Source organism: Aythya ferina, assembly GCF_964211825.1.
Source record: "Aythya ferina genome assembly, chromosome: 8".
Lineage (NCBI taxonomy): Eukaryota > Metazoa > Chordata > Aves > Anseriformes > Anatidae > Aythya > Aythya ferina.
In genome coordinates this window covers 18,768,642-18,792,616 of record NC_140304.1, presented here as the reverse complement: position 1 = coordinate 18,792,616, position 23,975 = coordinate 18,768,642, and the positions used below count along the sequence as shown (strand labels likewise).

At 44.0% G+C, this 23,975-nt stretch overlaps 1 protein-coding gene across 3 annotated transcripts; it reads right to left on the bottom strand.

Annotated features, from left to right (window-relative positions):
* Nucleotides 1-6,263: 6,263 nt before the first annotated feature.
* On the bottom strand, nt 6,264-22,031 carry LPAR3 (lysophosphatidic acid receptor 3). 3 transcript variants are annotated; one of them, XM_084527570.1, is made up of 3 exons: nt 22,012-22,031; nt 13,024-13,781; nt 6,264-8,500 (listed from the first exon to the last, which is right to left on the bottom strand). In XM_084527570.1, exons 2-3 carry the CDS (start codon nt 13,757-13,759, stop codon nt 8,151-8,153), a joined length of 1,086 nt encoding a protein of 361 aa, XP_084383696.1. In that variant the 5' UTR covers nt 13,760-13,781; nt 22,012-22,031; the 3' UTR covers nt 6,264-8,150. The 3 variants fall into 3 exon arrangements, with proteins under 3 accessions (XP_084383696.1, XP_084383695.1, XP_084383694.1); XM_084527569.1 differs by lacking the exon at nt 22,012-22,031 and adding an exon at nt 21,659-21,958; XM_084527568.1 differs by lacking the exon at nt 22,012-22,031 and adding an exon at nt 14,045-14,295.
* Nucleotides 22,032-23,975: the final 1,944 nt, after the last annotated feature.

Genomic DNA, 23,975 nt, shown 5'->3' with positions numbered 1-23,975 from the left:
GTCAGCGAGGCTGCCTGCCCGGCTCTGCTCCTCCCTTCCAAAAAATAATAATAAAAAATAAAATAAAATAAAAAAATAAAGAAATGTAAGAAGCTTCCAGCTGCATTTGGTGCACAGACAGCCCCAACCACTGCCACATCTGAGGAACCCCAAGATCCTTACTTTCACAGCGATGTCTCCCTCTTTAACCTATGCAGAAGGCAGGTGCACAGAAAGAGGTGCAAAACACAGCAGTGCCAGCTCCTCACAGAGAATGTTTTTTGTTTATTGTTCATAAAAGTAGCACATCACAAAAGCATTGTTTGTCTCCCAGCCAAATATAGGGATCAAATAAAGCATTAGCAAAAACCCAATCTGCTGGGCTGGGTGTGTCATCTTTGGCATGTCGATGTAAATATTTGCACCCAGTTTGCCTTTTGACATAATAACTCCTTCAGTCTTCATTGTGGGATTAAGTGAATCAACAGCCCTTCAGGGCAGTTCCTGATGGAGCCTGCTCCTACCATTTGTATCACATCAGTGGATATCAGCCCTCAGGAAATTATTGTAGCAAGTCAAAATATTCAGTGTGAATGCTGTAGGGAAGTAAGAACTGCTCATACCAAATCCAATTGTTACCTCAACCCCTGCACCTCTTCTAATCAATATTTGTCTTTGCTCCCTGAAAGCTCTCTGCCTCGAGCCTGAAGCTCGCACTGCTGTCGCCACAAAGGGACAGGGGGCAAGAGCAAAGGGGACAGAGAATTGAGTTCTCATCCATCAGACACTTCTGTCTGGCAACCCCCAGCCTGTCGTTTGGGTTAAATCCCTTGTGATATTGAGATGTCATGTCTTACTATTCCTTTGAGCTTGAACCAAAGAGGATGCCAGCCTAAATACCATACCTGAATACCAGGGAAGATGAACCTCCAGCCTCCCTCCTACATAAAAAGAAGTGGACCTGGAATTAATTCTTGTCTGACAGTTATTGACAGAGTTATAAAGTGCTTTGATAACTCAGTGAAGAAGACAACTGTAGATGTCACTAAGATAGATGGCCATCTGTTAACATAAATATTCATGACTTCTTTTGCCCTGCTTACAACCCTGGTACATGGGCACTGAATGCCCTGGTCCTGCTGCCCCTGGACATGGCACCCAAGGCTGTGAAATCCCACCAGCATCATGGGCTGGCCCACTCCACTCCCATTCAGAGAAAAAGAGCTGGAAACTACAACTGTCAGCTGAACAGCTTAGCAGCAGAACCCAAAGAAAAGTCAATAGTATCAGGTTTAGTTAATAAGATGAGTAGCCCTGTGTACTGGGAATCTCCTGTGACTGGCTGCAGTCCCTACAGTTCCCTCATGTCAACAAAGGTGTGATCACTGGCTCACTCAAATCTCTCCTGCTGGACACAGAGCTTTCAGAATTCACGTATATAACCAAACACTTGCAAGAAAGCCTTTGGTCGGAGCTCCTGCAGGGCCCAGCTACCATAGCTCCGGCCCCAGGCTTTGCCCCATTCCTGGGACTCAGCAGAGGTCCCGTGAGCCCATGGATGTGGGTGGGAGCTTCGCCAGGGCAAGGGCTCAGCATGTTGTGCCCCACGCTGGGTTCTCATGCCCAAGAGGGGCTGCATACATACTGCAGTCACAGTGCGGTTCAGAGAAGTTGATCAGAAAAAAGATTTATTCAGTTCTCCTCTTCAGAAAACTCCCTGGTTGACAGCCTAAGACTCCCAATGTGTTAATTGTAGAAATCAATCATATGCCTGGGGTCTACTTTTGTTTAGCCAAAGTATTTATTGTTCTCCAGCATCTAACTAATGTACGCAAACATTACTTTTTTGTTGTTATTGTCAGTATTCTGACCTTGCAAAAAAAAACACGATGAAAATGTCTGCTCAACCATATCTATTTCTTCTTGTGGCTCTCTGGTCTGTGAAATTGGAGGGTTGCTTTAGGATCTAGTACTGCTGGAATTTATCTGTTTAGAGAAAAGCGTGGTTTAATCTGTGCTTTGAAGAACAAAGCAGAACACAAAAAATTACATAGACTGTGCAAAGAGATTATACAGGAGAAAATGGGACAAAACAGCGTAGGTCAAATTTTGGACATAATCCAACATTGCAAGTTTCTGCTTTATGGGCCCAAATATTTCCTCTTTAAAGTCAACAGTTGTGTCTGGGGGTGGGATTAGTGCACGGGCCAATCCAGCCTTCTACTGCTGCGCCTGTTGGTAACAATGCAATGGGAACGTTTGTCATATAGCAGAAACTTACAGCCCAAACCAGACATTAAACGTCTTGATCTCACAAATGCTGACACATGCTTGGCTCCTTTCACATGAAAGGTCTCCTGGAAGCAACACAACTGTGCAAAAATTACAGCTAAGCACATGTGTGAGCAGTTATGAATTCACAGTCTATGGGCCCTTTATCCCTACAGGCACAAACCCTTGCATTTCTAATTAAATTAACTCATTTATACCTGTGGGAAAAATCACAGTCCAGTATCACAAAGTACACTGCACAAACACACTGACATTCATAACAACTGATGCGTTAACCACAATTTGAATAGAATCATTTAAGCATTAATAACATTTCCATCTCTGGAGGTCAAGCCTTTTTACTCCCCTGCGTTTTGACATCCATTAGTAACGTAACGTATTTCTAATAGAGACCTAATTAAAGCCAACACACCAAAGTGTTTGTTTGTGTAAACACAAATGGAAGATGGAGATAAAATTAACTCTGCAGTACTGTGAGAGTCTAGCATATGCAGGAGAATCTTGGGTGAAGAACATTTGGGGTGAAGATAGTAGATACATATTCTTAACCATTACATGTACAAAATGCAATACTTGGTGAGAGCACCAGCTCTTCCAAGCCACAGTCTCATCTCCTCCACAGGAAGTTTAGGAGAAAAGTGAAAGGACCTCCCTAAATGAAAAGTACATGCCCAGATCATCACCGTCCGAAACACTAAGCAATCCACTTTTGCTCAGAAACATCACCTCCTTATTTTCATATATATATATCAGAGCAAGCGAGCAAAACTAAAAAGGTCAGGGAAGTTAAGTAGGCTGACCTTACTCCTGGCCTACAGATATGCAGGGGAGTATTTTTTGGAGAAGTTAGACTGTATCCATGGTTTCAGTGAAGCTACTGTTTAAATTAAAAGACAGACATTAGTGTAAACCGATTAATAAGTGATTTGTGCTTTTGTTATTGTGCATGTTGATTTCCTGAGAGGGTTTTACATCAAAGCCCTAAGTGCACAAGTAGAGAAATGCGTGAAGTCTAGTTCACAAAAAAAAAATAAAATAATAAAAAAAATAAAATAAAATAAAATAAAATAAAATTCTAACATAACTATCTGGTAAACATAGCACTGGTTAGTTTGAAAATAATTTATTTCAATATACACAGAAAAACGCACTTAGATACTTACAGAAGATGATCCAAACTACCATATTTACAGGCTGTAAAACAGCACTTCTAAATAGGTTGGGAGAAAGCAGATGCTTCTGCCTGCTGCAGTGAAAAAGCACCCTCATCGTATAAAAAGATGCATAAAAGAAGCACAGGGACCAATTACTACTTGAAAGCTAAGCAGGGTGTTTTGAAGAATGGCTCAAAGCACAGAGGTGTTTAAATTCCTTATCTTCTGAAAGGCCTTGGTGGGGAGGGGGTTAGGAAGCCTAACATGACCTAATTCCTTATTTCATGAGGGATTTTCTCCCCCTTTCTCCTGACAAGCATGCATATTCGCTGCAAAACACAGAATTCAAGGAGGATTGTTTTAAAAAGAATTCCAGAAAACAAGTCATCTGTGTGACTATATAACAGGCCAATGAAATAATTCAGCTGCTAGGTAATGGCAAGCAGAAACTCTTCTCTAGTTACTACCAGCATACATCAGAGTTATTTTTCAGCTGGATTGGTTACCTGCTGCACTTCGCCATCTGGCCTCACAAATGGCTGCACCAGCATAAGTGGGGAGTGGGTGCAAGGGGGAAAGTGAAATTACTTCTTTCATGTAAGTTAGAAGTATTCTTTAGACTTACATACTAACAAACAAAATTTACCTGCCTTCTTCTTTTCAGTATTTCCACTTTTGGGGTCTAGTCTTGCAAGCAGCAGTTGCTTTGGGCTAGACCAGGGCCTTACCCCACACTGCATCCTCTCTAGGATAGCAGCCAAAATAGCCAGAACTCTAGGGAAGAAGTGTAAAAAATACCGCAAGCCTAAACTGACCCTTCCCCATCAGCTTCCATGAACCTGCAGTTTAGACCTAAAACCTAAACCTAGCCGTTTTAGCAAACGGTTTTGTTCACTAAAACCATGGAAGAATCATAGTAGTGTCATTGCTCACATTTTTAACTGCTACTCAGAAGAGTTTTTTTGTTTGTTTGTTTGTTTTTAAAAAAAGCTATGTATAACTATTTATAGTATGTATATGATCAGGGAAGGGCAGCATAACTTCACAGAGCTGCAGTAGTTATTGCAGTTCACAAATACATGCACAAACTGCCATACATACAAATTCTGTTGTATTTCACCATTTCACAATGATTACTACAATAAATAAATAAAACAACCAAAAAAAAATTAACCACAGAAGTACAAAGAAAGAAAAAACAGCCATGGTAAAAGAGCCGCAGAAGCAGTGCCACGCAGGCTGCAGCAGTCTGGCTGCTCTCCCAGACAGCCCCATCACCCACCCCACCTCGGTCAAAGTGACAGTGCAGATCCTGGCAGAGAAACATCTCTCCCACGCACAGTTAGTAAACGATGACCAGTCTAGCTGCTTATGCAGAAAGATTCAAAAGATCTACCATGTAAAATAAAGCCACATTGCTTGAGCTTTTGATTGCAATTCTCTGAAAGGCATCTCTATAACGATCTATAATGAGCATGACCACGCAGACTTCATGGGAGAGCTAACCATGGAGGACTCTCCCAGCCTCTCTTCAGCCTGAGAAAAGCCACGGAATGTTTCTTCCTACACCTATTAACCAACTGGAAGAGCAACTTTGGTCTGGGAGACAAGCAGCTGGGAAAGGTACAGGAGGAGACATCACAAAGATTCTCAATAATTTCTGTGAACACATTGAATTAAAAATACCTGCTCACTACTTAAAACAATACAGCAGCTCTCAAGGGTCTCCCAGAGACAGAAAGGCCTCCAGCATCACCAGGAACACACAAAGTCTTGTAGCTACGCAATGTTGTGCCAACTCTACACTTGCCTTCCTCGCTCTCCTAGGAATTAACCTCCTAGAGTTCCTGTGCGTGTTCAGTCTAAAGCCCTCCCCAAAAACATGTTTCATCTCATACATCAGTACACTGCCATATGTAAGTAGGAGCAGACACATGCAAAGTCAGAGGATACTCATACCTTTTTTGGTGTTATTACTGAAAAGGGAAACAGGGAAACCCCATAGAACATGCCTTCTCCATCTTCTTTTAATATAACTCAAGTACAAATAATGTTTTCCTTGAGACAAACTCTTATGATAAATATTTACAGAGTTAAAAAGAAATTCCCTTATATGAGTAGCTGGATGTTTAGACAGTTTGATAGCTCTCCAAGGGAAGCATCATGCCAGAACAGAGGCCATGGCACAGTGCAAGAAGTGCTATTCACAGAACACCAGTTTACAGAGCTTCCCCCCCCCCCCTCCCCCCCCCCCCACACACACAGGGAGAAGCATGGGGGCATATTTTGGTTGTTTGGTTTTGTTTTTAAATGAGACGACACGAAGACTAGAAGTGCAGACCTCAAATCCTTTCACTTACAGAACAGTTGTTAATACCTCTCAGGACTTCACCCAGAATGCGAATCTACTGTCGAAGGAATACTACAAGCAATGCTGTCCTTTACCTTTTTACGGGATTCACCTTTTCCTGCTTATCTGGAGAAACTGTCCACACATTACTGTTTTGCAGTTCAAATCCCAAGGACTGCAGGAGAAACCTCGTGCTTTCTCCACTGCTGCAGGTGTCCCAGGCCTTCATGGAAGTTCTCTTCAAGACCCTGACCAACCAAGTATTACACCGGCTAGTGTTGCCAATAAACATAGCAATTTTATTAAAACAAAAATCCCTCTGTGATAACATAAAACAAGGCTTTCCCATCTTTATTTTTACTTGCAGCTCAATCAGTCTCAGCTCTGGTGGCTCCATGGAAACAAGTATGAGCAGCAGCAGCCATTTACTGCTGGCTGTGGTGCCAGGTAACGTTCAGTCACCACCCAAACAGGAAACAAAACAAGTATTTTATTTTGAAGTAGCATTTTATTTTCCGTTGGCTTTGTATACTGAGTTTTGGCCTGGTTAACACAAACTGTGCACTGCAGGTAGCTCTAGGGACACAAACATTTGCATGATATGCCTTTGCAATGTCACTGGCTTTACAAAGCACAACTTTACGTAATTTTCAAGACACCAGACTAATGAAGTAGTAATTGCACAAGAACATTGCATTATAATGGCCAAAACCAAAACCAACAACAATACCACATGTGTAAACCTTTCCAGCATTACTCATAAATACAGCATTTACTGTGAAATGTTAGGCCATACCCATGCTACCTAACTTGTGTTACAGGGGAACTCTCTGGGCTTACTGTGCTCGTAAACCAAGGCCAGCTCCCAAATCCCCCAGTGACTTCTATAAAACTGCAACTTGGCCTTTAAGCCATGCACTGGTTCTGCTTCAACCAGCACGATCCAGATGATCTGCAAGCAAATTGTGCCAAAAGAATTTGCCCAAACCAAACCACAGATTATCTTCTGGCCTTGTACAATATGCTCTTGATGTTCTCCAACAATTCCACATGGTCTCTGCATGTGATTGCCTGATTTAGTACCAGGGATCAAGTTTTCTGTAGGACAACACAGGTAACTCCTGTTGAAATTAGGAAGGGGGAGCAGGGAGCTCACTGCTGTTGAAATCAGACAGCAAGAGATAGGTTCTTAGACCACTGAGAAATCCACATTCAAATTTTTAAATTAAAAGTTTATGATTTAAAAACATTACCCTGGAGCTTTAAATTGCTGGATCCTCCATTAGAGCATAGTCCATAAGTCTAAACTTCATTTTTTGGATGGCTGCGACCGCACGCACACTGCACATGATCAGTCACAATGCTGAAAGTCCTTCATCACTTGCTGTTTCATAGCCTCTTCAAGCATCTTCCCTTAAGACTTGCTTGCAAATCAGAGGTTAAATGTGGTCCAGACGAGGTCAGATGATCAATTCATATTGTATTCTTGTAGGAGTTTAAGTTGTTTTCAGGCTTTTTTCTTTAATTAATTTATATTTTAAATTAATTAATTGAGCCTGTATATATCATATGTACATTTAAATACCCCTTATAAGTTTGCTATCTTACAACATGGTATCAGGCATCACTTTGCTCAGCAGCACAGCAGTCACAAAGAAGGATGAGCCACCCATTTGATACTATCTGGGAAAGTAAGAAACAGGCTTAATAAGCACTGCCTTGCTCTTAGTCCACCCTCCACAGCTGCCTACGTGACAGCAGCAAAGTGTGCAACGTGTCTCCTTGCAGCACTCATCGGCCTGTAATAATGGCTTTTGTACACTTTGTAATGTCAGATCCTGACGATTTATGGCTGAATTTTATACACACACATTGGTATTTGGTCTTCCCATCACAGCTGAGTTTCTGGCACAGCTTTAATAAACCATAAAACTACTCATCCTGAAAGCAAGAGAAGGAGAAGGACAAGAGAAGTATGAACTTGTAAACAGGGAAAGCGAAGAGGCCACAATCCCATCTAACCAAGCCTACAATCCTCCTCAAGAAACTGTTCAAAGCACAAATGCCATTCACTGGAGGACCTCACTATGCTGTTTACGTTTTGTTTCCACACACAGAAAGTCTCTCAGATATACTTGTTCCATTCACAAAAAAGATAATTTCAGGCACTTAAAAGAAAAAGAAGCACAGAAAGTTTTCTTCATTACAAAGTGTTTTTCCATTAGGCAATTACTTATAAGAACTTTTGTTAACACTGGAGTTGAGGCTCTGGAATGAAGTGGATATATTGTTTACCAGTTTTGCTAGTCAATCTTCTCTTACAAAACTTCTCCCTTCCCCCTCCTTTTCTTAGCCAGCTCAGGCCCTTGAATTACTCAGGAGTTTCCTTTATCATTAAGATCTCCTTTCCCACAAATCGTCCCTTGAATAATACCATCTTCAATGTACTGCCCTGTGGTGTCCGTGCTCCTGCCAAGCACGGTGGAGGGAATCCGTGACGAGCGTCTCTCTTGGCTCTTATCATCAGACGAGCAGCAAAGCATCTTTTTCATGGTGCTCCACATCTCATCATCTTTGTACGAATAAATTACAGGATTCATGACGGAGTTCATCAGGGCCAAAAGAAGAAACCACCTTTTCACATTCTGAACCCCACAGTAGGTGCAGTTTAGACCATCAAGCAGTAAGACGACCAGTCCAGGAGTCCAGCAGACAACAAAGGCACCTGGAAACAAAGGAGACAGAGAAAAGGAGAAAAAAAAAAAAAATTAAAAAATCAGACTTCTGGCTTTGTTGATTTTTAAACATCTTACTAGTTTGTTCATCAAAAAATTACTCAAAAATTAAGAAAGCCAGAGAGGACAAAATACTAGTGACAGTAGCAAAATGGCGTCTGCTACAGCTTCTCTGCCAGGCCCAGAGCACAAAGCCCTCAGAAGCAGGCAGGGAATGAGAATCCAGCTGCTGTCAGCATCACCTCAAACACAAGTCGGGAAAAGTCCTCACAACAATTTGTCCACTCTGGTAAATAAACAGGATCTCTGGAGCACACAGCTAGCACTTTGAACAGAGAAGATGTCCTCTTTTCATGTATCTCATATGCTGGAGGGGAGGATGTCCACCCTTGTGGCATCACTGTGTGGCCATCACTGCCACCGCTTGTAAAGGAGAACAGAGAAAGAAAAAGATGAGGCAGTGAAGATAAAACAAGGCTGTGGCAGCCAGGGCAAAGAAATGCAGCAAAGTGCATAATAAAAAGAAAAAACAAAAAGATGAGGAAGTAGGAAAGTAGTGGTTTGGGGAATAAGACAAAGGACTAGCCCTAGAGCCGCAGGGCTCTCATCTCCTTCAGTGTGAGCGAGGCTGGTGGGAGGACAACACTGGGGTGTTCGGTCACAGCCCCGGGTTTGGGAGGTTCCCGGCCCCAGCTGCCCCCCGTGGTACCACCAGCCTCTCAGTCCTCGCCTGGGAGCCCATGGAGAAAGCAGCCCAGCGCACGATAATGCTAACTTAGCACAAGCCACAATTGCTGCCTGACGTACTGAAATAGAAAATTACAACTCTGTGCAGCAGTCACATTTCAAACAACGTACTGAGCAAATTCCAATCATTTACAAGAGCATAGCACCCCTTTTTGGGGCTTGAAAAATAATCAAACACATAAGGATGGCAGCAGCTACATGCTATAAAGCTCTCCTGGGAGTCTTGGTATCTGTTCAACAGTTTTGGTTGTGCTCCTTTTCTTGAGGCCGCTGATTTTCCCATGTCCAAGCCATGCCCAGCCCGGCGGGAGAGCTTGGTTAGCAGCAGGACACCAGCTGGGCAGCACCATGGGCATCCCCTTGGCTGTGTGTGCCTGGCCCGGGTTCAGGGGCACACACACTTACCCCTGCTAAGAAGCTCAGGGGTCATGGTGCCCACCTACCCCAGGCCCTAACAGGATACAAAAGAAATCAATGTGACACTGGCTGCTGCGAAACATATCTGGTACAACACCCCACAGACCTTGTTGCAAAATGATGCCTCTTTTACAAAGAACTTCGTAAGGAGTCCAGAATAAATCCAACTGATGCATTTACTGCATTCCAGGAAGAATTACACAGAATGGAAAGGTGAGAGACCACCTCCTTCAGGAAATGCATTTTTTACATTTTCTTTTGTAGCAAGATGTCTGTGATGCTAAGTACCAATTTCATGGTGTTAGTTTTGAGTTAATGGTCAACATCAGTGACATTCCTCCAATACCCACTGGCACCAGGAGTGGCAAGCTGCGACCACAGCACACGCTCTCCCTGGCCAGCCTCCTCGCTATGCTGCACGCTGATTTGGCTCCACCACGCTGAGTAAGCAGTTGTGACACCAGCTCCCTCCTACAGGCTGCAGGAGAAAACATCCTACTGATTTATGGCCCTGGAGTTCAAGGGCAAATCCCACCCACTGTAACAAGCGCTGGAACCAGACCACCCAGACATGGCTGTGTCTACATGAGTGCCTCAGCAAGAATTTGGACAGGATGCTTTTGCCGGCCACCAAAGGTCACTGACAAAGTTGTCAACATACCACCTCCATGCAGAAATTAAACTGGTAACAAACCCTCCTCAGAATACGCACAGAAAGCATTCTGATCACCTGCCTTTTTTAATATTATTAGTTTTTAATTCTACCAAAGCATGCAAGGTCCAACCCAGCTTTCATGGAGGTCAGCAGGACAGGAAAGGGACCCCACAACCACATTTAACAAAAACCACAAAGAAATCTTTCCTGCAAACAAAACCCTGACCTCACAACTAGGATTAGTCCACGAACTCTCAGGAGACATTGTGGGAGCCCTATCAAGGTTGCAAAGGCAAAAGTATGGTGGGATAACATCTGCAGGCCTCTCTGGCACCCAGAGGACTGCACACAGAACCCTTTAGTTTCCCCTGCTGGGAGGCTGCACCCACTCCACAGGCAACAATGAGGAGGGGGCAGTGCTGCAGTTCACAGGGCTGTTACTTCAACTCCATCCAAAACACATTTCGCTGTCACCAAGCAATTCACACCCTACTCACAGTGTGGCACTGATGAAAGCAAGCCATGGCTCAGACTTGCAGTCTTTCTAGGATTTTGCTATTTTTACCACAGAACTTTGAGAGGGACCCATGGTTAAACATAAATATAAACCTTTGTCTCAGCCCTTCGGCAATCTTCTTTGCAGACTTTTTATCCTGTAGGAGCTCCTCTCTCTGATAAAGTGCCATGCTTTAAAAATAATTTCATTTCTGGGACTCTACAATTCAGTGAGTGACATGAAGTACAGCCTGGCTGCAACATGAATCAGAAGAACAGCACTGAGACTTCACACCAGATTATGGGACATCAGGAATCAGAGAGCCTCAAGGTCAATTTGAGGATTTACCACTAGTTTCAAACATGGATTTTCTTGTAGATTACATCATCTCTACTTAAAAATTAATGGCTTCCTGCGTACCTGGACATACTACTGATGCTTTGGTGGCACCATGCCTTAAAAATCCACATCAAAGCTGTCTCTCAGTATGCCAACACTATGAACTTACCATGACATCAATACAGCAAGTTAACAAGCACTCTCGTTCTCATCGTGCTTCCTCCAGCAACAGCGCTTCCTGTAATAGCTTTTAGTTGAGACCATACTGGCCATTTACTGCAAAGCATCTTCAGATGGTTAAGAATAAGCCACTGAAAGTAACTGCCTTGAGCTGAAAACCCCATGCCCACTTGCTGCATATAGCTATAGGCTGTTGCATAAGTGGATGTAAGAGCAGTTTGTAAGCACCAGTGTGGTCACTTGGGGGTTCCTTTGGTAATCAAGAAGGCCATAAAACATGACAATCCAGTTTCTAATGCTTTTTGCATATTGCGCTTGAATGACTAGGCCAGGAATACACATTTCAAGCTGTTCTATGAAATAAATTTTCATTCCTATAAATAAATATTTACAAAAAGCCTCACAGAGTCAATATCTGTAAAATTGATGAGAAGAAACAAGCCAAGAAACAATTCATCTGACATGGGAGTCTGGGGTACATCTTGTACCCATTGACATATGCACTCATTCGACTTCTATGAAAGCAGACCGTTCTGATTTTATTTCTGACTGGCAAAAGAAAAATACAAAATTATAACCTCCAAAGCAGCACCCAGACTAAGTTAAATTTGCCTGATCCAGGAAGTATTATCATCAAGTGCTTTGCCTGAATTATAGTTTAATCTGGTGGCTAAAAACCCAATCTTTAGATCAGCCCAAAGGCCCCTGTCCCCACCAAAAGAAAGAAATGATTTGAAAGGAAGAACATGAAACTTGAAGTTGGGTTTATTTCTTTTCTCAATGCCTAAGGAGGAACAGGAACAGATTCATGCTGCCTCAAGAAACAAGTGTAAGTAACTACATGTGGAGAAGGGCTTTGTTCTGGTCCTTGGACTTTATCCTACAGGTGCTCACTACTCCACTAGGAGATGTTCACTGCCCATACCGCCTGAAAATTCACCAGCTAGTGCTTTCTTCCAGCGATCAACCATCCACTCTGTGCGCCTCTATTTAATAAGCAGCTACATCACAACTAACTGAAGTGATCTGAGCTGCTCAGATAACCGAAGTTTCCTTAGGGTGAAATCTAGGTCACATCTCATTTTCTGATCTAAAGATCTAAGGCTGTACCATATCACCATCTGAAAGTACTTTGCAGTATGCAATCTTTACAAAACAGAGGCAAATTCTCCTCCTACAAAGCAAAACGATACAGATCCACAGGAAAACGTTACAGATCCACCAGGCATCCTTCTTTTCCCCAGTGAAGGTAAATGTTCAGTAAATTCAGGAAACAGACAAGAGGAAGAAGTACAGACAAAGCTACTCACATACAGCCACAGGATTCAGGGCCTTGTGCACATATTAAAGAACATTATTTTGAAAGAGTTTTACTAGGTAGCAGTGAACCTTCATAAGTCTTCTACAGCCATTCTGTAACCTCCCAGTCCCCTGCAACAAACGAGGGACAGCTCGCATTTTTAACAAGCTGTGTGAGCATTTACCAGAGACACATCTCTTCCACATGCTGCCAACTGGCCCTCTGCTTTGCATTTCTGTTTCGTACAACATTGATTTCACTGTTTAAGCTAGACAGAAGGTTAAGTGACTTCACCACTTACAAGTTTAGGGAGTTTTATTTTTTAATAAACACTGATTGGCATTGCCAGCCTTGCTCCATATGGTTGGTAGCCTCTTACCTAAGAGAGTCATGACGGTCTTCATAAGCTTCACAGGGGTTCTCCTGCGGCTAATGGATCCACTAGTGTGCGATGATAAAACATTAGTTTTCCGCTGGACATACATGTAGATTCTTATGTAAACCACCACCATAATGAAGAAAACAACGAGGTTTAGGACACTCCAGAACACCAAGTAACTTCTGCTGTAAATAGGTGCCAGGGAAGAGCAGGCAGTAATGTCACAGAGGCAGTTCCAACCCAGGGAAGGAACAGCGCCCATAAAAATAGCAATGGCCCAAATAGATATAATTAAAAAGGTGACTCTCTTCTTTGTGAGATTACTGTGGATCTTCATCCGCATGATTGACATGTGCCGCTCAACAGCTATGACGAGGAGATTCACCAGGGAAGCTGTAAGGCTGGTATCCAGAAGACCCTGGCGCAGAAACCAGCGATTTACAGTTAATGTCTTAGACACTGGGCCAGTGTTGAACATCAAGAAGACATAAGCAATTCCAGCAAAAAAGTCTGCAGCTGCCAAATTGGCCAGCAGATAATAAAATGGAAAATGAAACCTCTTGTTCTTGACCACAGCTGCTATGACCAATGAGTTTGAAATGAAAATGAAGAGGCAGAAAAATGTCCCAAAACACAGAACAACAATAAGCGTTGGCCCTGTCCACTCATCTGCTGTGTCAGTATTTGTCCTGTTATAAAAAAAGTCCATGCGCTTATCATAGTAGCATTCGTTCATCCTGGATTACAACCCCTGCATCCTAGGAAGGGTGAAAGGGGAAAAGAGAAAGAATTAAAGTTAACTATTGGTCCTTGCTCAGATTACCATACTTAACGTGTTGGGGTAATTTTTTTTCCCTTGGGGGTGAGGAGGGGGGTGGTGGAGGGGGGCATGAATTTGGAAACTTTTTGGAAGTAAAAATTCACATTGTACAATTTATTAGTGCAGAAGGAGATATTCTGTCCTCCAAAGGACTGCAATTAATGATGCTTCCATGAATGAGGATTTTTTTGCAAGTCTTACCCGCTTACAAACAGCCAGCAGTCCATTTGCACGAGCAGTCATATTGTGCAGGCAACAATGTGGAAGTTATGAGGTTAAAAGTGGAGGTCACAAAGAAAGCCTGAGCTACAGCCAGGCCTTTCTTACTGTGAAATCCCATGTTTGAGCCACAGCCCCATCATTATTTCCATTTCTCAGTGCATCCAGTCAGGACAGCGGAGCATAAATCATAACTCTTCCATTTTACTGACTAAGCAATGAAAAGCTTATTACTGGGGAAAAAAAAAAAAAGCTTTTTTTAAAATTATATTTTAATGAATGCAATAACGTATGTATATAAAATGCTAAGGATATATATATTCTGAACACACGCCTATTATTTACTGCTACAGGATTCAAATAAATGTGCTGAAGAGTGAAAAAAACACTGTACATATTTGTCTTCGCTGAAGCCACAGATTGTTTTATTGGGCTTTCAACCCAGAGCGCTATGAGCAGCACACACACACCAATTATCTTCAAAACCAAAACGCAGCTCCATACCCAACCACAGGATAAAGAATGGCCCAGGAAGAGCAGCAGCACAGGGTTGTTTTCTGACATCTGCTCAGCACTGCTGTGGACATGGGGCTATTAGACATGACAGAGGGGCAGCTCTGGTGACCAGAAGACAGCACACTGCAGCTTCTCCACAAGGAGAACGTCAGCAATCTCTGACAGCAGCTGCTCAGGGAGAGCAGGCCCTGTGCAGGGTCTCACAGCCCAGTAGCAGGCGTGTGTGTTTGATCACCACGACCCCTCACATTCACTGCCAGGACCTAAGTGTTTTAACCATGACTTTGCAAACAAATACTGTATAATTTTTGCCAAACCCAGGATCCCAACCACGGCACAAGGCCCTAGGCATGGCAGACACCACACAGAGCATCAAATCCATGCCTGCCTGAGGACAGGAGGTGGCTGGGGATGCAGTACTGTTGGAGGAACAAGGCTGCCAGCTTTGGCAACTTTCTCACAGTCTCAGGGCGCTGTGAGTGCCAGAGCAGCAGGCTGAGCGGGGCTGAAAGGATGGAAAGAACAGATGCAATGGGCACAGGCAGAAAATGGGCACATGCAAGAAAAGCCATACACTTCTCACCTCTACAGCTAAGACTGATCGCAGATAAAGATCAGGTACACTTAGGTAACCACAGGCTAATAATGGACTAGCAGTGGTATCTCATCTCTCTGGAGAGTGAGAAGCAAATTAAGCAACCCCCAGCAGGCTGGCTAAAAATCCACATTTATGTTAAAGATTCTTTCTGAGCTTCAAGATAAAAGGTTTGTCTTCTGTGATTTACGTTATGCTACCGTTGCTATTTCCCTCACACAGTATTCGTATCATCTAACTTCAGATCAACTCATACTATTCTGTGATTAGTATTTGCAGCTAAGTGAAAATTTGTTGCATACTTCATTTTTCTGAACTGGCTTTTTAGCCTTTCCTGGTTTCCACCCTACATCTAGTAATCAGCATGAAGGGGCAGGCTACTTGATGTTGATGTCTTTTTTTTTTTTTTTTTTTTTTTTTTACCCTCAAGAACCTAGGCAACTGCTTCTTTTATACAAGAATCTCTTATTTAAAGCATCAAATTCAAGTATATAGCCAGAAGTAAGAACAGCTGTTTAAGGATAAGAAGTGGAAGGAAACAAGTAAATCATCCCTTGTACTGAAGTATTACAGAGCATCCCTTTGTCTAAAAATAAAGAAGCCTCAGGAACTCAGAACCACCATCAGGAGTCAACTAGAGATTGGTACCTACCTCTCCCAGCTCAAAGCAGCACAGTAAAGTTGGGCAATTAGTAAATTCCCCATTTTCACTTAAAGTATTCAGAAGAACACAATGCAATTAAATCTGTAAGCAACCAGAAGTCCCTAAGCAGCTGTGGATGACAGCTACTCAAGCTGGGAACCCTGCCCAGCCCAGGCAGCTCTGGTCTTACCCACCGAGGCAGTAAAGGACTTGCTGAGCTTGGCAGGAAGCTTTTAAAGAACAACCCAAGTGCCTGCATATAGAAGTAGCATTTTGGGCAAGAGTAGCAGGAGAAAAAGAAAAAAAATCTGTGAAAATTACAGGGAAGGTTTTCTGAACATGTATCTTACTGTGTAATCATCTCAAGAGATGAATCTCTTGCTTGCAGTGACAAGAGAGCAAAGACATCTGCAGACACATTATTACATTTTATTTGGGCAACAAGCTTAAAGAAATCAATATTATCAACTGTGAACTTATTCTGAATACTTCAGTTTACTGAAATGCCATACTCATTTGAAATAGTACCCCCAAAAAGAATAAAAATCACCTATCAGTAATTCTCCTCCAAAATAATCACAGTACACTGTCACTCAGCAGAGCTCAAACGGCAAATGACTTTGAAAGTGATGTCTTGTGATGCTGAGATAAGGCAGGAAGGGAGTAGGAAAGCATTTGGCTAAGGTCTGAAGGTCACAGGGTCGACTCTGGAGATGTCCGGACAGAGGCTGCATCCAAGCAGTAGCTGAACTGGAGCTAGCTTGCATCCCAGTACTGCAGAGCACAGGACTGTCTGTACCGGCCTACATAAAGCGAGCACTACTCCTCACTCCAGGGCTCATCCAGAGCATGACTATCTCACACCTTCATTTTACGTCTGTATCCTTACAGCAGAACTGGCACAGCCTCAGGGCAGCTGTATGCTCAATAGCCCTGCACCAATCCACACCAGGCACAACGAATGTGCAAGAGGAGATCCCGTATTTCCCAGTGTGGCATAGATCAACACATTGCAAGACTTTACTCTCCAGGTCTTCACTTCCACAGTCAAATTGAAGACCTTTTTCCTTACAGCAGGTTTAAAATTGAGAAGAAAAACAAAGCTCAGATTTGTTTATTAAGTTTTTTAAACAAATATTTGAAAAAATCAGGCATAATATAGTTTGCCAAAGTTATAAAATTAATAGAAACTGAAGTAGTAGAAAAACAGCTAGACCTTTTATTTTTGAAGTGGCTCTCACCAGCTTGATACTTCTTGCTTTTATGGGAGAGGACAAACTACCTCCACTCACCACCTCTGTGCCACTCGTGGCTTTATAGAGCTCCATATAGATCTCCAAAAACTCAGTGACAGTAACCATCTATCCTATATTCCACAGGTGGGTTACACTCTTTGCTTGTTCCAAGTCAGTCGCAAGTGAAGACATCAAAACTTCGCCAATGCCAGTGCCTTTTTGCCCTTGTCATAAAGGTTCTTTTCCTTCTGTCAGTCTATTTAATTAGTTCAGTTCAGCTAATTGTGACTACAAATACCAGGACCTGACGAACTATTTCTTCCTATTCTTACTCAGAGTGCTAGAGGTAGTGAGGGAGAGAAGTCGTCTGCTTCAAAAAATCTCAAAGGATTTGGTTCAGTTAAACAGCTTGCAAATGAAAAAGCATACATGCTTCTCATTCCAATGCACCTTCAGCTCTCGTCTTCAAGACAGCTTGCATATTTGAATTGATTTTACTTTTTTTTTTTTTTTTTTTTTAAATGTGAACACAACTTTTATCATATGAAAAAATGGTTTGGGTGGGAAGGGACCCTTAAGGACTGCTTAGTTCCAACCCCCCTGCCAGAGACAGGGACACCCTGAGCCAGAAAATATCCTTCACTGTTCCCAAGAATTTGCCTGAGTCTGTACTACTATAGCATGCTAGCTACTTAAACAAAGGGTTACTAAAATAAACTATCACGTGGAAGCTTCAGACAAAAGCTTCAGCTGGTTGCCAATCAACACACTGTAAGAGTCATTATCCAATTAGAAAAGGGTTTGCATCAAGAAAGTTACAAAAATCATGCATATTTACAGAAAAATTAGTACCGGTTATTTAAATCAATGATTTTGCCGATTCAAACTGTGATTAAAATCACCTTTTAAATCACTTTGACTCAAAACTAGCTCGGCCTGTAGGTCACTCCCAAGGAGATTCTCATCATTAATGCAGCCTGTTCTGAAGGGAAAACTCAGATAGCATTTCAGTGAGAGATTTTAATGAGAGGGTCATTATAACATTTAGCCTGCAAGCCACAGCGTGATTCACAGCACACACCACTACCTCACTGTCTTTCCTGTCCATTAAAAGCCAAGCTGTTTCAACGTGTTTGCCACAACCTTATTGCAAAGCTGGCATTGGTTTGGGGGATTCAGAGTGGCTGCTGGCCAGATGCTGCAGGATGCACCAGGGTGGGAGCATGTGAGCTGTGGGGAGAGGACAGGAGCTGAACTTCAGCTTCAGGCCAGGACTGGGTGGGCAGCGAGGGCCATGCACCAGGCAGGGCAGCCTGGCCCCAACCCTGGCCCCAGCAGCAGGCAGACCTCTGCCAGGCACCTCGGGCCTGTCACGCAGCACCTCTGCAGGGTGCAGGGGTTGTATGGCCGACTTGTCACAAGCACCTCTGGCGGAACAAGGAGGCAAGCTGCTTGAAATCCCCCACTCTGGGTCCTGCACCTGGTCTGTTACTGCAGAGAAACACTCTACTGTAGATCCAGCTGAGGACACGTTAAAACACAAGTCCCACTGGCAGCAGGTGGCTGTGCAGCAGCACTAGTCCAGGAGGGCCCGGACACTCACAGATGACCCCATTAGCTGTACTCCTGCCTGCCCCATGGGCCCATGAGGGCACCTCCAGCCCCCTCCTCTGTTCTGGACAGCCAGTGTCCCTGCCCTCTTGCTTTCCGAGCCACTGAAGCTCCTTCTCACCTGGATCCACAGAGGCAGCGATGGCAGCAGAAGGGGGCCAGCACTTGGCAGCCAGGCTACGCGTACCAGTAGTGCCAGTTTACCAGTCCAGAAAGGGAATCGGTTCCTTGTTCCCCTCCACACCCTGAACACATGCATGGCCATGGAGGAAAAACAACACAGCCAAATGATTGCACAGTAACCCAAGAAACCCATTCAGGTTGCCTCAGCTTAAAGAGAAAGAAATACCAATGCTGAAAAGGGTGTGTATCAGAGCCGAAGCCAAAAATGTTAATATGTAACTGTAAGAAGGAATTTGGTGAGGTAAGCTCTTAGGTTCACTTTGAATTGTCTTTAGTAGTTAATTAGTATTATACAAAAGTCAGTTCAGAGAAACAGACAAAAGAAATTTTTCCCTAAATCCTCATTCTTAGTCCTCAGTTTCTGCTGCATAAAGAACAATGTTATTCCTGAGTCCTCAGGCTCTAAATCAAAGACTTTATCTGGTACCATTAGAGGATGCAATGGAAACCAACATTCATTTGGCAGGTTTAACGGAGAAAAATTATCTCAGAAGTAACTGTTTTACATTTGGTTTATTAGGGAAATTCTGTGGGCACTGCTTGTACTTGGAACAGCTGCTACATGGCCCACTTTTCCAGGCACTAAGAATGTACTTTTTAAAAGTTCTTTTTAATTCAGTGTTAAAAGTATAATAATAGTAATAATAATAATAAAAGATTATAAATAAAGGTATAAGGCTTAATGAGTAAGCTCTTGAATCCAGAGAATTTATTATTACAGAAATCCATTTCTGTCTGTGGTTGGCCATATTTATTTTTCTTCATAACATAAGTATCCCCCATTTTAGATAATTGACTGTGAACTCAAATCAAGTATGCACAAGCAGCATTATCTTGTTATCTTGGTCTTCAGCTCTTTTTAGAATAAGAACAGAGTGCCACATCCATTTCCACTCCAAGCCAGCTTCATCCACATAACGTTAACTTGATGGAAATGCTCAGGCTTCCACCAGGGTTCTGGCCACTTCCAGTAACAGTCCATTTTAGTGACAGCATAGGTTGGAATAAAAGAGGCAGGGGCCAGGAGGAGGGAAGTCAAGATGATTCTCTAAGCATGTTATATTTCTGAGAAGCATAAATCATATCTCTTTGAATTACTTCTATATTTGTCAACTCCTACATATTGGTGGTGGAAACATCTAAGGCTTCATTACTCATCAGATAGCCCTGGTACTGTACACAGGATAGGGAGTACAGACAAAGGGTCTTAAAGTATTAAACCTTCCAAAATTTTAGGAGCTCTGAACTAAATATTTAAATTGTAAGGTCAGGAAACAGTACCTGCTTCCACAGACCACAGTGCCTTGTACATAAAGACTGATAAGAGGCTTAAAAATCATTATGGGGGCACCCTGTGCAAGTCTGTGACAGTGCTGGTCCCCAGCGAGCCGTGGCAGCCTAGTGCGGGCAACTTGGCTGTAAAGCACAGGGTCACCTACACCAAGTCCTGAAAAGGCTCAGGCTCCAGCTCCTGGCATCCCTTTTAATGCACAGCTACCCCACTGCACCAGAGGTCTTTTTAAAGCTCCCATCCACTACAAGAAGTTGTTTGGGGCAACTACTAAGTAACTCACTAGTTACCACAAGTTTAGACTTCAGACTTTGGTAATTTAAGACTTTCTGAAATTATGGTTTACTAAATCTATATATGGAGTCCAAACTAAAAACTTCACTGCAAAGCTTTCATTTAGAGCCTCCTTTAAGTGTGGTTCTGGAAGGAGCTGGCAGGTCATCCTATAATGCGGAAACAGACACAGTATTTAAAGTATTTCAAAGCCATTCAAACAGCCTTTACATTGTGAAACATGCCTGGAAGAAAATACCTGTTCTGCTTATAAACTAAGTTTGTCGTTTCTCCAGAACCTTCCCATCAACTCATTGATCGCCAACAGATCTATTTCTGCAGCCCAACACATCACCAGTCTTTCACAAAACTCGTACACTGGAAGTACAGACCCCTTCAGCACATTCACAAGCAAGTGGACTTTCATTTCTAATTTTCAGAACACTGCTCATTAGAAAAAGCCACCTGCCCGCATCTGATTTATTAACAGATTCAGAGATGTGGTTTGCAAGCATTCACTTCAGTGGAAGTGGTAAGAAATGGTGGGTTCCAAGAAACACTTTGCTAGGCACATGAAAGTTGACTTAATTGCTTAAAAAAAATAAATAAATAAAAATGTAGAATTAATCCAGGCATGAGAACCTTGAAGAGCAACTACCTGAGAAATCACTTTTATGGAATATATTCTTTATGCTGTCTTACCCTTCAGAGACCTTATTTCATTCCCTGATAGCATAAGGACTGTGCCGGAGGGGGCTTTGAAGTGGTCATAGCAGCAGAGGAGGATACAACCAGTTCAGCTCGTCCAAAACTACAGCCCGGCATTCTGCAGAGAGCCAAATACATCCTTCAGCTTTTCTGCTGATAAAAGCCACGACCTTTCCCACTGTGCACATTAGCTTCTTCTCTTTTCAGCACACAGATCAACTTCGCGAATTCAAATATTTCCCCACATAACTGGATTTGAGTTGTGCTTTCTGCTAAAGCTTTTAGAAGACTTTAAAAGCACGGAAGAAACCACAAACCGTTGGTAGGCTGGCGAAACGAGCTCCAGCAGCGCACGTTCCCAGCCCGTAACAAAAAGCGCTGGTTTCCAGATCGGCATCGCGGGCGGCAGCACAGACCTACCTGCGCGACACCGAGGTATAAAGGCACTCGTTCTTTTTCCTTGAGGAAAAAGCGATCGGAACACACACCACAAAGTCGCGTCTCCGCGTTTTTCAGAGCTGCACACGGGTTAGGACCCTACCTTACAAACCAGGTGCTAAGGAACCACCCGCACGGCGTGCCTGCTGCCAGCGGCACGGGGCAGAGGCGCAGCCCCGGGGGTGTGCAGCAGCAGCGGGCGGCCCCCGGCCGCTTCACCTCCGGTAACCCGAGGGGACCGGGGCGCCCCCGGCTCCTGCCCGGCGGCACGGGGCGGACGCTCGCAAACAGGAGAGGCTGCGGCATAAGCGCGAGTTTAATAAAGCTGCAAACAGGGCGGTTTTGACCGAATAAATGAAAAATAAAAAGTTCATAAATCACGACGTCGGTCCAGCCTGAGACGGAGCCACCCCGCCGCTGCCCCCCGTGCCCGCAGCCCCGCCGAAACTCACCCACCGGCAGCCTCCGGAGCGCCGCGCCCGCCGCCCCGAGCCGGCCCGCCCGCTGCCCGCTGCCCGCCCCGCGCCGCCTTAACCCGTACGGCGCTGCCCGCGCGGCCCGGCACGGCCCGGCCCCCCCTCCTGGAGGGGCCCTGCTGAGGCGCGGACAGCGAGGGTTGGCCGGGGTTGGCTCCCAGGGAGGCGGCTGAGGGACGCGGAGCCCCAAGAGCCCCTTGTGGGGGCGTCGAGACAGCCCCTGGCCGCGGGGAGCTAGAGGAAAGCAGCTCAGAGTAGGCCGGGACAGGTGCACGGCTGCTGCCCACCGCCTCACATGTGCCCGTATTTAGGCAAACGGGCAAACAGAAACACCCTGTATCTGTACAGCAATACAGAAAGCGTGAGGCTCAGTCAGCTCCCAGGGGCAGGACCTGGCCCACGCAGCTTTGCCACAAAGGACGAACCAAGCTCAAGTGCAGAAGGTGAAAGCTACAAAGCTACAAGATGAAATGTACCTGAGGACTGCAAGCTGCTCGGTCTGTCCAGTGCTACCTACCTGGACAGGTTACCGAGGCCAGGCTAGTGTGTGCTGTGCAGAGCTACTCATGTGTCTGCTCCCAGCTGGAGGAGAACTGGCAGAAGAAAATCTCGGCAGAAAGTCTCTGCCCCACTCTGCAGAAAACCCAGTCACAAGTACAACACAAATCCTAGTGTTCAAGACTGGGTGGAGCCTTACATGTTAACTTCACATGCAGAACTGCATGCAACCTCTGCTGCCACAGCTTTTCCCCCATTTTATCCATGAATAAAGGAGCCCCAAACTAAGAGCCCTGAGTCTTATCCCACACCATCCTCCCTCCCCTGAATGCTCACCTTGAAGACGACTCAAGAAGCTACCTTCTACTCCTTCCTGCCCTTTTCTTTAGTGCAGCCTTCTCACTGCCTTCCTGCCTATTTCTCTCCTGTTGAGCCTTACATGCAATTAGTTTTTTATTCCCAGGGAACAAGACAAGCAAAAGTAACAGCTTGCTTTCAGGACACTTCGCAAAAGCTTATATTCAGGTCTTGCTTCCATTACAGTGCATTGCTTCATTAACAGCTGAGGAGGGACCACCTATCAATCAGCAACTGCATTCAAGCCCGCACTAATGCACAGAAGAAAGGGCCACCATATGCTAGATTTCCTCTTAAGTTCAACCTTGGTGGAACAGAAAGCCAATGAGGAGCTCCAGCAACTGGCTCTTATCTTTCTTCCAAGAGAAAAACTAAAAATTAAAAACCACCAGATGGTGAAGACACAAATTGGTTTCTAAAATACATTAGTGACCTGTTCTAATAAGGCAGGGCTGAAGCAGCGGTCCAGCTAGCAAGCAGCTCATATGATTAAAAAAGACATCAATACAGGACAAGAAAGCTTTGTGATTCCATCATAGAAATTAAATCTGAGCAGCAACAGTAAGAACAATAAGCATTTTCTATATTCCTTCAGTTGATAATACGTACCCTCATTCCCTGAGGATTCCCTCACAAACAACTATTTACCTGGGCTGTGGCTCCAGCAGGTCACACTCAATGCCCGACCAAGTCAGTGAGAAGCAGCCCGAGTGAGAGCGCTGGAGGTCCTGCGCCACAGCTCAGGCACTGGGCATGGCTGGTTGATACCCAGCACTGGCTGAGACCTGGGACAGCTATAAGCTTGGAGACAGGCAACAACCATCCCCAACAAGACGTTTATAAACATCTGTAAAATGCTTTTTGTTGTTCTGTCAGTAGAGACGCACAGAAGAAGGATAACACAACCAAAGCAATAGGTACCACTACCAAGCGCTACCAAAGGTATCGGAGAAATGTAACTGAACTTTTCATACCTTTGCTGAAGGGCAGCAAGTCAGGCTTTTATATCTATGAATTACTTTAGGTAAACAAGTAGTGCTGTTAACAAGAGCAGGAGCTTTGGACAACACTGTTAGTAAGGCTTTACCT

What these genes read in the sequence shown, in the direction of transcription:
- LPAR3 (XM_084527570.1), bottom strand. Translation starts at nt 13,759, where the DNA reads ATGAACGAATGCTACTATGATAAGCGCATGGACTTTTTTTATAACAGG. An exon ending in GACCGTCATGACTCTCTTAG is followed by an intron (nt 8,501 to 13,023) that starts GTAAGAGGCTAC and finishes CTTTGTTTCCAG; the next exon opens with GTGCCTTTGTTGTCTGCTGG.